Source organism: Solea senegalensis, linkage group LG16 (genome assembly GCF_019176455.1).
Source record: "Solea senegalensis isolate Sse05_10M linkage group LG16, IFAPA_SoseM_1, whole genome shotgun sequence".
Lineage (NCBI taxonomy): Eukaryota > Metazoa > Chordata > Actinopteri > Pleuronectiformes > Soleidae > Solea > Solea senegalensis.
Window position 1 is genome coordinate 9462405 of NC_058036.1, and position 15186 is coordinate 9477590.

General features: G+C 38.0%; 2 protein-coding genes across 2 annotated transcripts in view; one reads left to right on the plus strand and one right to left on the minus strand.

Annotated features, from left to right (window-relative positions):
• Positions 1 to 2693: 2693 nt before the first annotated feature.
• Positions 2694 to 8993, minus strand: commd8 (COMM domain containing 8). The gene is made up of 5 exons (XM_044047042.1): positions 8725 to 8993; positions 7692 to 7847; positions 6820 to 6972; positions 6196 to 6351; positions 2694 to 3817 (listed from the first exon to the last, which is right to left on the minus strand). The coding sequence occupies exons 1-5, from the start codon at positions 8767 to 8769 to the stop codon at positions 3797 to 3799; spliced, it is 531 nt and encodes a 176-aa protein (XP_043902977.1). The 5' UTR covers positions 8770 to 8993; the 3' UTR covers positions 2694 to 3796.
• A 218-nt stretch (positions 8994 to 9211) lies between these two features.
• Positions 9212 to 15186, plus strand: part of atp10d (ATPase phospholipid transporting 10D) — a 56423-nt gene continuing 50448 nt past the window's right edge. The window contains exon 1 of the mRNA XM_044047039.1: positions 9212 to 9341. The gene's annotated coding sequence lies outside the window, so the exon portion shown is untranslated. The remainder of the gene's footprint in view (positions 9342 to 15186) is intronic.

Genomic DNA, 15186 nt, shown 5'->3' on the forward strand with positions numbered 1-15186 from the left:
AAATGTACCACTAACTTTGAATTGATATTACACCTTTTACACCATTTATTTCACCTCATGCTAATGACCAATGGAAAAATGTCTCTGCTGGAAACATCGCGAGACGAAGGAAGCTTCAATGACGGATTCCATGCCACCATGCGTCGTATGTTCTAGTGACCTCTCCATGGTGGTGACTCTCTACTGTGTGCAAAGCACATGGGTCAAAGATATTCATCTGCTTGTGTGTGATGATATATACATGAATATTTTTAAATTACATTTTTATACCTGGTATTCTTACGTAATACGTAAGATGTAAATTTCTTGAGTTTGGTATGGTTTGTATGTTGTTTTTGCCCATTATTAATTGATTAATATTTTGATGTTTTCTAGTGTGTGATTTTCTTTATTTTGATCGTGTTGATGAGTTTAGATTCTTCTTTGATTGAATTGATCAGAGCCAGCCCAAGGCATAAGCGAACTAAGCGGCTGCTTAGGGCCCCATGACCACCAGGGGGCCCCAAGAGAATTAACTTAAAAAAATAAAAATAAAAAAATTATTAAATTTTTTTTTTGCGTGCGAGTGATGACACATATCAGTGTCCTTGAGGGGAAAAAAGCAGCGAAATGTAGTGAATTTAAGTTGAAACTTTAGTTGGAGTGAAAACTGGCCATCTCAAAAATGCACCAGAATATAGGAAATCACATCTACCAGATTCAAAATTGAAAATTTTATGGGGGATATGCACCCACTCTGGAACAAATAGGGTGTTCCTTATGCATCGGTTCCCAGGGGAAGAGTAGTGACAAGTTACAAATTACCAAGTTACAATACTTGGTAATTTACTTGGTAATAACATTAATCATCAAGCACAGGTGACTCCGCATAGTTGGAGGGGGGGGGGCCCCCAAATCAAATTCTGCTTAGGGCTCCCTAAAGGCTTGGGCCGGCCCTGAAATTGATTCTTGATTTTTCTTGATCCTACAGCTTTGATGTAATGATGTCTAGCAGTTTTGTGGACTTTCATTTTAATGACTCTTCTTTTTTTAAAACATTTTTGTATTATGTTTTTGATTTTTTTCCCTTTTAGTGTTATTTTCTTTAGCTTATTGATTAATATATAATCAAGATGAGGAATTGTCATGGAAAATAATACGTGCTCTCATACACTACTTGGTTTAACATACACACATTAATGCACTACTCGTACCTAGTACATGCCCATTTATCTTCATACACTTTCTGTCTCAGTTTAAGCAATGCCCACACCTGAATGCCGTCCCTGTGCCTGTTCTTTCCCAGCTGCACAGATAACCGCAAACACCAACTATAAACTGTACAAATGTTTTCATGTGCCTAAGAGTCATCCTTGACTTGCCTCTGAGCAGTTGTCCATCTTGACTCTCTCTTTGCAAAGAATAAACCATGCTTCAACAATCAACTTTGATTCAACTATATTTCTTCATTAGACACGTTATGACAATTTTTGCCACAACACCCCCTCAGAGTGAATAATATACACTGACCACTTACACAAAAGTGTCAGCAGTGGCACCTGTTGTGGTCTTCTTCTGATAGGTTTGATTTATTGTTCATTGAGGGGTGGTCTTATATTTGGTTGTAACCTGTCTGCTCATTGACCTCTGGTATCAATAAGGCATTTTCCCAGACAATTGCTGCACACTGGATAATTTCTCTTTTTGGACCATTAACTGTAAACATTATGGTTGTTTGTGTGGAAAAACCCAGTAGATCAGCCATTTCTGAAACAAAAAACTGCTCCAACCCATCTTATGGCAGATGTTATGAAATACTTGCGGTTAGAAAACATACAATTTTCATTGAAAAAAACAGGAATGAAAATTCTACAGGATCTTTAGAAGGGCGCTCCAACCCTCGGTTTGGGAATGAGGACCTAGAGCATCCAAATTGGTTACTCTGATTGTTTTTGATCTGAATTAATCTAATAAGACACTAATAAGCTGTTATTTTATTATATTTCGGTTGTTTGGATGTGTGACCATGACTATTTGGAAGGGTGTACAAATACCAATGAAACTGAACACGATAGAGGTCAAAAAGAGACAATGGAACAAATACCATTAACTTTTTTTTTCTCTCTCTTATTTATTACACAACATTTAATAACGCAAATGTCGTCAATAAACCTATCAGAAGCTTCCAAAGACATGACATCTTCATTTAGGCTTCCCCAAATTGTTTAAAGGCATAATAATCTTAGTGTATGTAAAATTCTGACTTTGAAGAAAGTAATAAAAAAATGTCTAAAGAAATCCTTCTCTCATTATTCTGGCATTGAGCAAATAGAAATACTTTTGGTAATCCTAACGGACCTAAAACAGGAAAAGTGATTGTCTGATTTCATGTCAGACAGTGAGAAAAAAAAAGCATATGTGTCTTTATATAGTGTATGTAAACTTCTGGTTTCAACTGTGTCATTACCATTGTTAGAGTTCTATAAAGGGGTATGAGATGCAATTAAATTAAATACACTGGTAATGTGACATTTTGAGTCTGGAGTTTGTTTAAATAGTGAGGATCAACTGACAGGAATTCCTGAAGAATTTAGAGCACAGGATGAAGTTAGGGCTGGCCTGGAGTCCATATTTCCATGGATTACTGTTAACAAGAATGTAAATCGTAACTGTTTATTAAAATCAATGGCAATTTCTCAATTATACGAGTGACGCACTAGGTGAATAACTTTATTAAACTAGTAGGTTGGTGTGACAAAATAGACAGACCCTAGATTGGATTTTAGCAGATAGAGGAGGGATCTGTCAGATTGTTGACAAATATTATTTTTATATCCCTAATAACACTGCACCTGATGGAATTTATTCAGTCACCATGAATAAATTGTGAGGTTAGAAGCTGGAGCTTGCAGGGAATGCTGGTGGGAACACGATGTCATGGGATTGACTGGACCAAATCTGGGAAAAATGGGGAGCACTACAACTGGAGTCAGTGAATTGATAGCAATAACAATAATAATACACAGTATGCTGCATCATTCCCATTCTGTCAAATGACTGATAGAAGAGTTCAGATGAAGAATATAATGACATCTGGGCAACAAGCCAGAGTTCAAGTAACAGCAGAGTTCAACCAGTGACAGCAAGCAAAGGACCCAAGGAGTTGAGTTGGAGGCAATCACATTTATATATGAAATTAATTAGAATCCAAATAAAACTCAAAAGGGAGTTAACAAAGGGATGTTTAGATCTGATGGGAGAGAACCCAGGTGTTTCCTGTTTTTTGGAGCATGGGAGAGCCGACAAACAGGTTGCTATTGTCAAATTTGTCATGCATTGGAAATGTATTTTCAAAAGGTAAAAAGAGCATGAGAACATCAGCCTAGGTATGAAATAGATGATGTCAGACAGGCTTTAAAATGTGTGGTTAGGGAAAAACAGGGGCAGAGTTTTTTTAGGATTCGGCTTAAACTCTGCACCTGCAGGTTCCGAACTGATACTGGCTTGCAACAATAATGTTCTCCTTGTTCTATACAAGCCTTGTGTTAGCGGAGTCTCTTTCTGCACCATCATATCACCACCTGATATTTAAAGAAGGAAGGCCCGGTAAACGACATGGGTTTTGTGGATTCACTTCAACTTGTTAATGACACATTTCACTGTAAAAATGTGTCCAGCCGCTGATGTGCACAAATGTATTACAAAAAATTGTCACTGTCTTCAACACAAAACACCATGAATGAAAGTCTCTTGTTAACAACGTGACATCCAGTCACTGGAGTTCCGAGCCATGCAGCAGTGGTCCACAATATCTCCATCATTTTAACTGCAGCACCACCTACAGGAGACAGAACACATTTTTACATTTTTAAATCAGATAAACCAGAAAATCTAAATCACACAGGCAAACAAGAGACAACACAGAAGCAATGCACATGACCTCCAGTGTGAACCAGGTGTTAGTAAGTTACCTGCCAATTTTAAAGCCTGTCAAGCTAACCGTTCCTCATGCTATTAACAGTCAAACACACATTGCTTGCATTTATAGATAGATAACAGTAATACTACCACACCCACGTTTCAGTCTAAATATTAAAAATACTATACTGGTTGCACCCCTAAAATTTTCAGTTGGGGACCACTGTGCTCCTAGTGAAAAAAGTTAGATACCTTGTGGTAATTCAAATTAAATGATGATTTGCCACATTCAGGATTATCCAAATTATATAAATTTTGTTTATATTTTTTTATGGTGGTGTGTAATAAAATTGTATATTACCCTATTCCATTCTATTATGGTCAGGATCTTCACTGACTGTACTTGGTAATGTAATGTGTGGTACTGTGAGGGTTGTATAGACTGAAAAGCGACGACTCAAATTAATTTAACCTCAAATCTGGCAATGATTTCCTCTGTACATTAACCGTGTCTGTTGCATTTCTTGAAGAATATACACACCAGGCCCCAAAATAATATAAAACATGAAAAGGTGAGTAAAAAAGGAAAAAAAAGCACAGGGTAATGTTAACTTACCAACTACCAACTGTTAGACAAAAAAAAACAACTTTCCAGTTTTACACACTAGCAGTGGAAGGCAGCAGAGTTCACTGTATCGCCTGGTCCCGGTTGTCTGACAATATTTACATAGAAACACTGTGCAACTGCTGTGTGTTCACACTGTTTGGTATTGAATTACAAGTTCACTCACTATGAGCCAAACTTGCTCCTATGTAACTGCAGGTATCTCGAAGCAAGACGATATGAACACACATTGAGCACGTAGTATACAAGTAGAGGAGCAGAGTAGATGGAACAGAAACAAAACAGACACTTTGACTTCCACATACTGTGTCCACGAATCACACACAAACTTTATGAACAGTAATAGTGAATTTATCTTCTGCATTTAACTCATTATTATTTATCAGTAGTAAACAAACAAGCTGGGCACAGGAGAAGTGGGCAGCACACATCTGTGACCAGGGAACAAAGGTGGCACCTGAGCCCTTGACCAAACCTGGGACATGTCAATTCCCTGACACTTTGCCATCATTTTAACATCTTAACTCAGAGTTCAGGATATCCTGTATATTATGTATATGTTGTAATTATAAGCTACAAGTTCCATTTGTGTTCAAGTTTAAGATATCTACAACTTCATTCTGACTATCTGAAACTACATTCTAAAAAGGACAATGTCCCTTTCTTCAATTGTGGATAATTAAAGATATCTTGAACTTTAATTATGACTCGTCATAATTAGGGCTTTTTTTAAATATATTTTTAACTTAATATCATGTGGTTGTTTTACGTTCTGTTCACTGGGCCATGCATGAGACACTGGCGGCCTGCAGGTGCCTCTCGACGGTGTTAGCCATGCTGTCCATGGTGATGGAGAGCACTGACTCACATCTGCATCTGTCAACGTTTTCGGCAGTGTGTCTAGACTGAGCTTCGGTCGTTTTGAGAATTATATCTATGTCTATGAAATGTGCGGTGACTGATCAATTCATATGCCTCCGCAGCAACTCCGTCGCTGATGGTCGTGCGGCTAAGAACCACGTACCTTGGCTCACGCTCTTGGATGAAATCTTTAAAACCAGACCCCTGCAAGACGTTAATCGGTTACATGTCTTTGCAAATAAAGCATACCAGTTCGTCCGTAATAGGATTCTGACGGGCAGCTGTAAACCCTGCGATTTGGAGGGTGATAACTTTGTTGAAATTAAACATATGAGACCATGGGACTTTTCCTAAATATGTGTATTTTTTGTTTTAACAATGTTAGGCACAGTCAATAAAATCAGAAGAGATTTTCCACACATTTCACATTCCACACATATTCACATTACATATCTATTTATTTTCACTTTGTACTTTGATTATTGAAATGATATGCAAATTAAGTATGAACGGTCAAAATTACCACTGGTCTTTCTCGTAGGTACATAATTTCCAGTAGGTTAAGGGTTAATTGAATTTTGTTCAATAAAATAGTGAATATCCTGTCTAGGGATTTAATTTTAAAACGGCTTACCATAGAAATGAACACACTGATTCAAATGCCAATGGAACCAAACTATAGTGGTGCAACAAAATGTGTCAAGCAACAAAGAAAACTTAAGTTAGTCAGCTGAAAGTGTTGCTTGGCACTTTCCTCTCATGTTGCCCAGTGCTTCAGACACCAATTAACTACAATATCAGTTTGTGTCTACCTTATTAGCAGCCTCAAGTGAACTGATGAGTGTGTTTAACTCCTCTCTGTTCATTTCCACAGTGACAGGCTGAAGGTGTCCATTCTCTCTCACATCCAGATTGAGACTGAGTAGAGGAGTGTGGAGAGACGAGATCTTATCACTGGAAAGAGCCAACTGGAGGAAGAGGACAGGAGAAACAGATTGCAGGGGAAATACGAGGCAAGATTAGAGCATAGCAGGAACAACATGCAGGCATCAACTGTATTTGCTGACATCATTCAGACTGAGTTCACCATGGATGGTTGTCCAAAGTAAAATTAAACTGAAGATTCAAGTTGCAAGTGCATCCTGAATTTTGCGTTGCCCTTAACTTCCCCAGAGGAAACCTTCCGAGGGATTAACAAATTTAATCTAATCTTGTCTGCATCACAATTTAATTTCCTTATTTCATCCTTAAATGTATCCTCAAGATAGAAAGAAGAACATTTGTCCTACAAATTAAAGCCTAATGACATGGAATGCATAATTGCACAGTCTAATGGCAGTGAGATCAATCAATAAATACTGTAAACACAAAGTGTATTAGCATTAACACAAACAAAATGAGTCATTGCAACACTAGCAAATAAAGCATTGATTCACCTTCAGCTGCCAGTCAAAATCTTGCAAAGTGGCACAGGAGATGGAGATGGTTCTTTCCAGTAGAGCGTGATGAATCTCTTCCTCTCTGGCTCTGAGCACACTCAGCAAAGCCTGAGCATGACCACTGTCCAAATCCACAAGCTCAGCCAACATCTGTACACAAAATCTGATCTGAGAGCAGACTCTTTTTTTACACTATTTGGAAAAACATTTTTATTAAGTAGTTAAGCAGTTTTTGTCCTCTTTCCAGAGTGTACACCTCATAGAAAACCCCTTCTGACTGCCTCCTTCATACTGTGATAGCATCTAAAAACCACAATTTGATACTACAGTCAATAGCTGATCACAAAAGAAATGAAGTTTAACAGTAACTCTCCTTTGATCTTAATTTATTTGTTATTAGTGTTATATTTAATATCATGTTACCCATGTTAACCCATGGCCAGGTGGAAAGGGAAGTTGGCTTGTGACCAGGGGCTGTTAGTTCGAGTCCCCACCAGGTCCAGGGCTTGGGTACCTTTGAACAAAGTACTCCCATTGCACATTGGCCACCCCTGCTTTGGGGTACTGACTATCCCTACTCTGCACGTGACCAAACCTTCTCAACCTTGACTCTCTTACTTAATCTCCAAACCAAACCTGAGTTTTCCCTCAAGTATACTAATTTCTAATCATGTCCATCATGGTCACTCCCATAAATAAATCTTGAATTTTGGTTAAATTACATAACATCAGAGATGATTTAGAGATTACACTTATTTGGCCAAGATCTGTGGTAGCTTTAGATTTATCTTCTTCTTTTCTTTTTATATATTTTAAGCAGTTATAGCTATAAAAGCCCATCGTGTCCCAGTACAATGAAGCAGTCTCACCTCTTCGTCTGAGCTGTTGTTCCCCACTACCATGCGGAAGAGGGCAGTCAGGGAGTTGATAAGCTCCATCCACTCCTCCAGGCTCCAGGTGGCACTGTAATCTCCTCTGTGAGGAGGCTCCTGGCCGCACAGTCCATCCACTACCCTGTGACAAAGCTGTAAGGATACTTCTGTTAGGACTACAGTTTGGCATTTGGTGGCATTAACAAAAAAAAAAAAAAAATCATTCAAACCATGGTTATTTTAATTTTCAATTTAATTCAATCTTTATGGCAGACTTTCTATGTCCATTGAATACATAAAAAAACAAGTTAATATGATAATGGTTTAAGTACTTAATAATGATGTTGGATAATAGTACACAGGTTTCCATGCCCCGAGTTGGGAAATGTCAAACTTGTTTAAAAACCCATTGTGCCTGTCACAAGGACCATCTTGTCTCCAGAAAACAGGCTTAGCAGGGCTCACACTGATGGTAAGTCTTTAGATATGTGTGTTTCAATGTACACTGGTCATGACTGAATTATGCTTTTTATGCTCGATACATCTTGACATGACATTAGTAATGCATTCCTATCATCTCTGTCGCCCATCATGTCAGTCATCTGTCAATGTGATGTGAGCCAATAAACAGCTAAATTAGTTTATTTTTGTCTTGACTGCCAGCCACAACCATCCAACCATTTGTTTTACTAAATGAGAACATTTTTGTATATATATATGTATATATGTGTATTTATATATATATGTGTATATATATATATATATGTCTAGTGTTGCCTTTACTGATATCTATGTTTTCTAAATTTTACCGATTGCTACTGTAATGTCAATTATTGTCATGACATAACTCACGGGTGGCAAGAAATGTTCACAGGACGAACTCATAACAACTGTAAATGAGCTACTTCTTGTCAATGAGCTACTTCATGTTTCACCGCTGTAACATCTAGTCACTTTAATAAAAGAAATCCCTTCATTCTTCCTTGAAGCGCCGCTTATTTACTTATAGTATTGTATTTTATTTACTTACTTTCAGACAGCCCGTTATAGGAAGCCTGCTGAGAGAAGCCGCCATGTTTTCATGCACTTCCGCCTGCTCGTCAGCTGATAGGGGTCACGTGATACTGGAGCTGTGTTCACGTACCTTTGGAATAAATAACTTCACCACTTGTGCTTTTTTGTTTTGTTTTGTTTTTTAAACAAAGAGAATTGTATCAGTATAATTGTCTTGGGCGGAGAAAGAACTACATTACGAGAATGTGACATTGAATATTTGCAAATGAGGCAGCTATGAGCTGACTGAAACGAATACAACTTTACACGCGATGTTATGAATCGTTTGAATGCAGAATGTACCGCAAATTTCGGCAATGCATACATTTTTAGCTCAAAATAATGTACGCATATATCATCGCTGATACTGAGAAGAAATGTGTAAAATATGCTAGTTTGTCAGTGAGATTCTGTTGGAAAATAGTGTACCGCGAAGCAGAACGCCTCACCGCTCTGCTGTTTCACATCCTGGTTTGTGCTACAGGCTGCTTGTTTGTGATCCTGTGATCTGCGCCGACGGCGAATGTGACCGACGCGATACACTGTTAGTGGTGTTGGTACTCTTCTACAAGCACAGCTCGTGAGGTTTGCAGGGTAAGTGTGATATAATGATAGTGACTGCTGTTACTACGTGTGAGGACCGGGGCATGCTATCTGTTTAAGTAAAACCGTAAAGGGGGGTGAGAAATTCATTCATTTCAGTAATGGTGAGAGACAACAACAACCTTTGCCTGTCTCAACTGACTCTACTGTAAACTGCTTACGACATTGTATTCTGTAATCTGATATCCTTATTCCAGTGTCTAACTCGTTCTCTCGTTTATCACGCAGGAGTAATTATGTACCAAGCTTACCGCTGACACAATGTGGTATCGTGTGTAGTTTACACCAAAGAGGGGAAAATTGCCTTAGTTTCATGTTGGACGTTTTTTTCGTGTTATTAGTGCACACACAGACGTACACAATTCTTAGATGAGATTTGTTGTTTTCGCAATGCTATAATGACCATACAGTGTATTTAATTTTCAATAACTATTGCAACACATCCATAAAATGTTGACCCTAATTAATGTTACTGACTCTCTCTCTCTACGTATATATTTATACAAAACAGTATTAGAGCTACTTTGTTTACTGATGACAATTGCATCATTTTTATTGTGTAAATCTAACTTGTGTGGTATAGTAAGTAATATGACAGTAAATGAGCCTTTACTGTTTAACTGTGGTGTACATATGAATGCATGGTAAGGTGAAAAAATCAAACTTGATTATTCACAAAGAAAAAATTAGAGGTGGAAAGAGTACTAAAATATTCTACTCAAGTAAATGTACCACTATTTACCAGACCAGCTTTCTCCAGGAGCTGATATGAGGACTGGCTAACTGTTCGCCCTCAGACCAGTGCCATGTTTTGTTTTCCCTGCCTCCTCTTTCAGATGCCGGACACTGAACAAGCCTGGATTTAGACAGGTATTACAGACTTAAAACATTTTTTTGATTAAAAACATGAACAGACAAGGATACATGCTATGCAAAAAAACACAACAAAAACTTTTTTTTTATTTTCATTTATTTAAATAAATCTTTTAAAATAATAGTATCAGGCATGAGAATGGTGCTTTGGCGTGTCCTAGTGGTGACATGCAGTAACTTGCATATCACCACTGGGCTATAACCACAGCCAATGTGAAAAACTGACTTGCCGATTGTGTCTCCCCAAAAAAAAATTCACAAGCCACCACTGCCGAGAAGTACAAATCACAATGCAATTAAGAGAAATCACAACAACATTAAGACAAATCACTACAACATTAAGACAAATCACTACAACATTAAGACAAATCACAACGACATTAACTTCTGCAAAATTTTGCCTGTATCCCCTTGGCAACCTTCTTGCCGGTAGTTCACATGGATTATATTATAAGAACTGGATAGAGCTCCCTCTGCCTTGAAGACAATTTTGTCATGGTTGCCACTCATGGTACTGCAACAAAAAATACGTATTGGCCCAAAAAGCAATTTTCCCATTGAGCGCAATAGTAAAAGAGACATCTGTAAAAGTGTCCACAGGACACCTCGAGACATGGCCATAGGCTTTTATAGATCATTATGTTCTATATTTTTAATTTATGGAGTTTCATATTTGTAAAACCTTCCTAAAGGCCATACAAATCTTATTTCCCATAGTAAAGTCACAGCTGTGTTCGAGCACACCAAAGCCCGGTGATATGGCATCTCGTGAACGGCGCTACTGTCAGAGAATGGTACGATATGAAAACTTCATGAGTAGTGTGAATAAATTAAGGCTATGAGGGGGTTTTCGTAAGGCTGGGAAATATCTCAATATTTTAAAATACCGAAATGATAAATTCTCTGGTGCGTCGCTATCTCTATGGAACCAGGAGGAAACTGTTCTCATACACATGTGCCTGCCTCCTGAGCAGTGCTCAGTTTAGCAGATACTCCACCTTGTGGCCAAAAAGAGAAAGGCACCTCTCTGTATGTGCTACTTCTGATCACAGAAACTGGAGCCCTGATACTATTTTGTGAGCTACACAGAACAATAGGGATGTCCCGACTTTTTCACTTCCGATACCGATATTGCAGCCTTGAGTATTGGCCGATACCGTTATTGATCCGATACGATATCAGCACAAATCATACATACTTTAATTACTTATTTTGTAGTGTGGAATTTTAGAATAGGCTTGATCAAGTGATATTACTTAAACAGAGGAAAAACTGACCCATTTATTATTAACCAATGGGTTACATCAATTTTAACCTTCAACTAAGAATATTGGATTTTTTTCCATAGTCTCTGGTTAATTTCATCAGGAGGAAAATATCAAGTGCTCATGGGGGTGTTTTCAGAGCACCCGTGTTTCACAAGTAACAGTGTGTCTTCAGAGAACACCCCCCTTGTTTTCACTATTTTGGATTAGCCCAACCCACACAGGGTGAGTGACTCGTCCCGCAGGTAAACATGGAGCCCGAGGACCTGCCCCGCAGATGTACTTAGCTCCGTGTGGAGCTTCAGGACACATTTAAAACACAGAAAGCTCTTGGCATGGCTGGTTTTTGGGGTATAATTAACAAACAGAGGCTGTTGAAATTCAACAGGTGGTGCTGGTTTATGAAATAATGTTGTTTTAGCAGCTTGCCTCAGGATGAGCTAGCATGGTGCTAATGGCTAACTCGCGCAAATGTTTAACCTCTAAAATGGCAATAGCACACACAGGCTGTTGTTTTGATCATGTGGGCTCTACATGCATCCAACACGCAGAGCCCACGTGATCACAACAGGCACTGCTGGATAGAAGTGCTGGAGCAGAATGGACTGTTGTATCGGAGTGCTTATATCAGAGATTTTAGAGGCACTCCGATATAATCCGATATGCGTTTTTTGGCTGATATCGGACTGATATCAATATCGGATCGGGACATCCCTACAGAACAATACATAAAAAACTGGACATTATAATCTCTGAACATTTGAAATGATATAACTTGAAAAATATACTGGGGGGAGACTACACTAGTCATATTTTCATCATCTCTTTTTGTTGTTGTTTGCAGTGTAGTTGCAGTAAATACGTCAGTGGAAAAGTTTTTATTGTTACTGTTAAAATTGTAATAGTATTGTATTTTTGAATTAATTACTGTACATTATTGTCATGCAAGAAAGAGATTTGTTTTGTTTTATTCAAGGAGCATTTTTATTTCAGTGACCTCTGACATTTGGCATGTGGCTTAAACTTATAACAATTCAATTAAATTTTATTTGTATAGCGCCAAATCATAACATACATTATCTCAAGGCACTGTACATAGACAACATCAAGGAGAGCAATCACAAGTTTATACAGTCAATGATTACTTGTTTATAGCAATACAATGTCATTTATAAAGCAGCAGCAGAGAGTGTTGATAAAAATTATGTAATTTTCATTAAAGTTTTAAGTCTAACTTTAAATACAGAGAGAGGCTCTGCCTCCCAAACTGTCATTAGGAGCTGGTTCCACAGGAGAGGAGCCTGGTAACTGAAGGCTCTGCCTCCCATTCTGTTCTTACAGACTCTGGGAACCACAAGTAAACCTGTATTTTGTGAAGGGCCTGACCATTAAGTGCTTTGTACGTGAGGAGGAGGATTTTAAATTGAATTCTAAACTGTACGGGGAGCCAGTGTAGAGAAGCTAACACTGTAGTTGTATGGTCTCTCTTTCTAGTTCCTGTCAGAACTCGTGCTGCAGCATTACTGAAGGGTTCTAACAGACTTGTTGGAACATCCTGATAGATAGATAGATAGATAGATACTTTATTCATCTCACAGAGAAATTCACAGTTCAGCAGCTCCAGAATATGTTACACGATAGAAACATAAGAGGCATGCAGGTCTATGTACAGTCTAAATATAAACTGAAACATATGTATAAAAAAGAAAAAAGAAAAAATTTATAAAAAATATAAGGGCGTTACAGTATATTCTTGATAATAAGGAGTTACAGTATCTAATCTAGATGTAACAAAAGCATGAACTAGTTTTTCAGCATTCTTTAAGGACAGAATGTTTCTAATTTCCAAAATGTTTCGCAGGTGCATTTGCATAACAAGGAAAGTGTATGTTGTGCTTCCTAATAATGTTCCCTAGAGGAAGCATAGTATATAAGGTAAAAAGTATAGGCCCAAGCACTGAGCCTTGTGGAACTCCACAATTAACTTTTGTTTGTAGTGAGGCTTTATCATTAACATGAACAAACTGGAATCTATCAGATAAGTATGATTTAAACCAGAAGAGGGCAGCACCTGTGATGCCAAGAGTCTGCTCCAATCTCTGCAGTAGAATATTATGATCAATGGTGTCAAATGCAGCACTAAGATCTAAAAGGTAAAGTAAAGAAACTAGACCATTATCTGAAGCCAAGAGAAGGTCGTTATTAACTTTAACTAGTGCTTTTTCTGTGCTATGGTTTAATCTAAAACCTGACTGAAAATCTTCAAATAGGCCATTAATGTGCAAATATTCACATAATTTATTAGCAACTGCCTTTTCTAAGATTTTAGAAACAAAGGGAAGATTAGGCCACGTTCACACGAGGACACTTGTGTGAACGGACAAAATATTTAATCGGAAGTGCCTTTTGTTTAGGCAGTGACGGCGTTTTGGGGCTTAAAAACGCAATAATCTGAAACCACCCTCCAGAGTGAAAAACTTGAATACGCTCCGCCGTAGCATCTCCGTCTACACTGCCAAGACGCAAAACTCTGCTCAGATCTGCTCACGTCGCGTACGCATTTACGTCACGTATGCACCAGTACAGGGAAATAAACAAACATCTCCGATTATTTCCATGGGACGGACCTTCAAGCTGCTCTGTCAGCTCTAATAAACGTACAGTAGTCTTTCCACGAAATGTAAAGGACAGGTACAGATAATATTACTGAACAGAGAAGGATCTGTAGGAAGGAAGAGTTTGCGCATGCGCTCATTCATGGTGGTGTTGTGTGATAGTGTATCACAGCACTATCTAAAAGATGTGCTAAAAGATGAGTCAGTCCCAATATGAGGGAGGAGATTGTCAATTTTTTCTCTATTTGATGTTATTTTATTCACAAAAAAGTTCATAAAGTCATCACTGCTCAGTGTTAAAGGAATAGATGGTTCAGTGGAGCTGTGGCTCTGTGTCAGCCTGGCTACAGTGCTGAAAAGTAACCTATGATTATTCTTATTTTCTTCAATTAAAGAAGAATAATAGGCAGCTCTAGCTTTGTGTAGGGCTTTTTTGTAAGCTACAAAACCATCTTTCCAGGCTATATAAAATACCTCTAGGTTACTGGAACGTCATTTTCTTTCTAATCTACGTAATGTCTGTGTAAGAGCGCGAGTATTGGAGTTAAACCATGGTGCTCATCTCGTCTGATTCACCACTTTCTAGGAGCAACACAATCTAATGTAGTACGCAGTGAGGCTGCTGTACTATCAACAAGGTTAACTATGAGGGCGGGAGTAAAATCACAATAGGTACCTTCAGATGTACTGACATATGGCACCGAGTTAAATAAAGGTTGCACTGTCTCTTTGAATGTATTAATATTATTGTCATTTCTTATTTATGTTATCGTAGTTCATTATTGTACAATTAAATGTGAGTAAATAATGATTAGTAAAGAGAAGGTTTTGAGGAACTATGTTTAAGTTATCAATAACAGACTGTTTGTTTATTTTTGAAATTGTTTGGAAAATATAATGCTATAATGCTATAAAATATCGAGATATATATCGCGTATCGCCATTCAGCTTAAAGGAGACATATTATACCCTATTTCCCCAAGTTAAAATAGTTCCCTGGTGTCCTAATGAACATGTCTGTGACATGCTTTGGTCAAAATACCATAAGGATGAATCACCTTAGTAGTTCAATTACTGGTGGAG

Bases quoted from the DNA above. Each gene is read 5' to 3' on its own strand.
- commd8 (XM_044047042.1), bottom strand. From the start codon at position 8,769: ATGGCGGCTTCTCTCAGCAGGCTTCCTATAACGGGCTGTCTGAAA. The intron at 6,973-7,691 runs GTGAGACTGCTT...TTTTGTGTACAG, and splicing joins ACAACAGCTCAGACGAAGAG to ATGTTGGCTGAGCTTGTGGA. The intron at 6,352-6,819 runs GTGAATCAATGC...CTCTTCCTCCAG, and splicing joins ATTTTGACTGGCAGCTGAAG to TTGGCTCTTTCCAGTGATAA.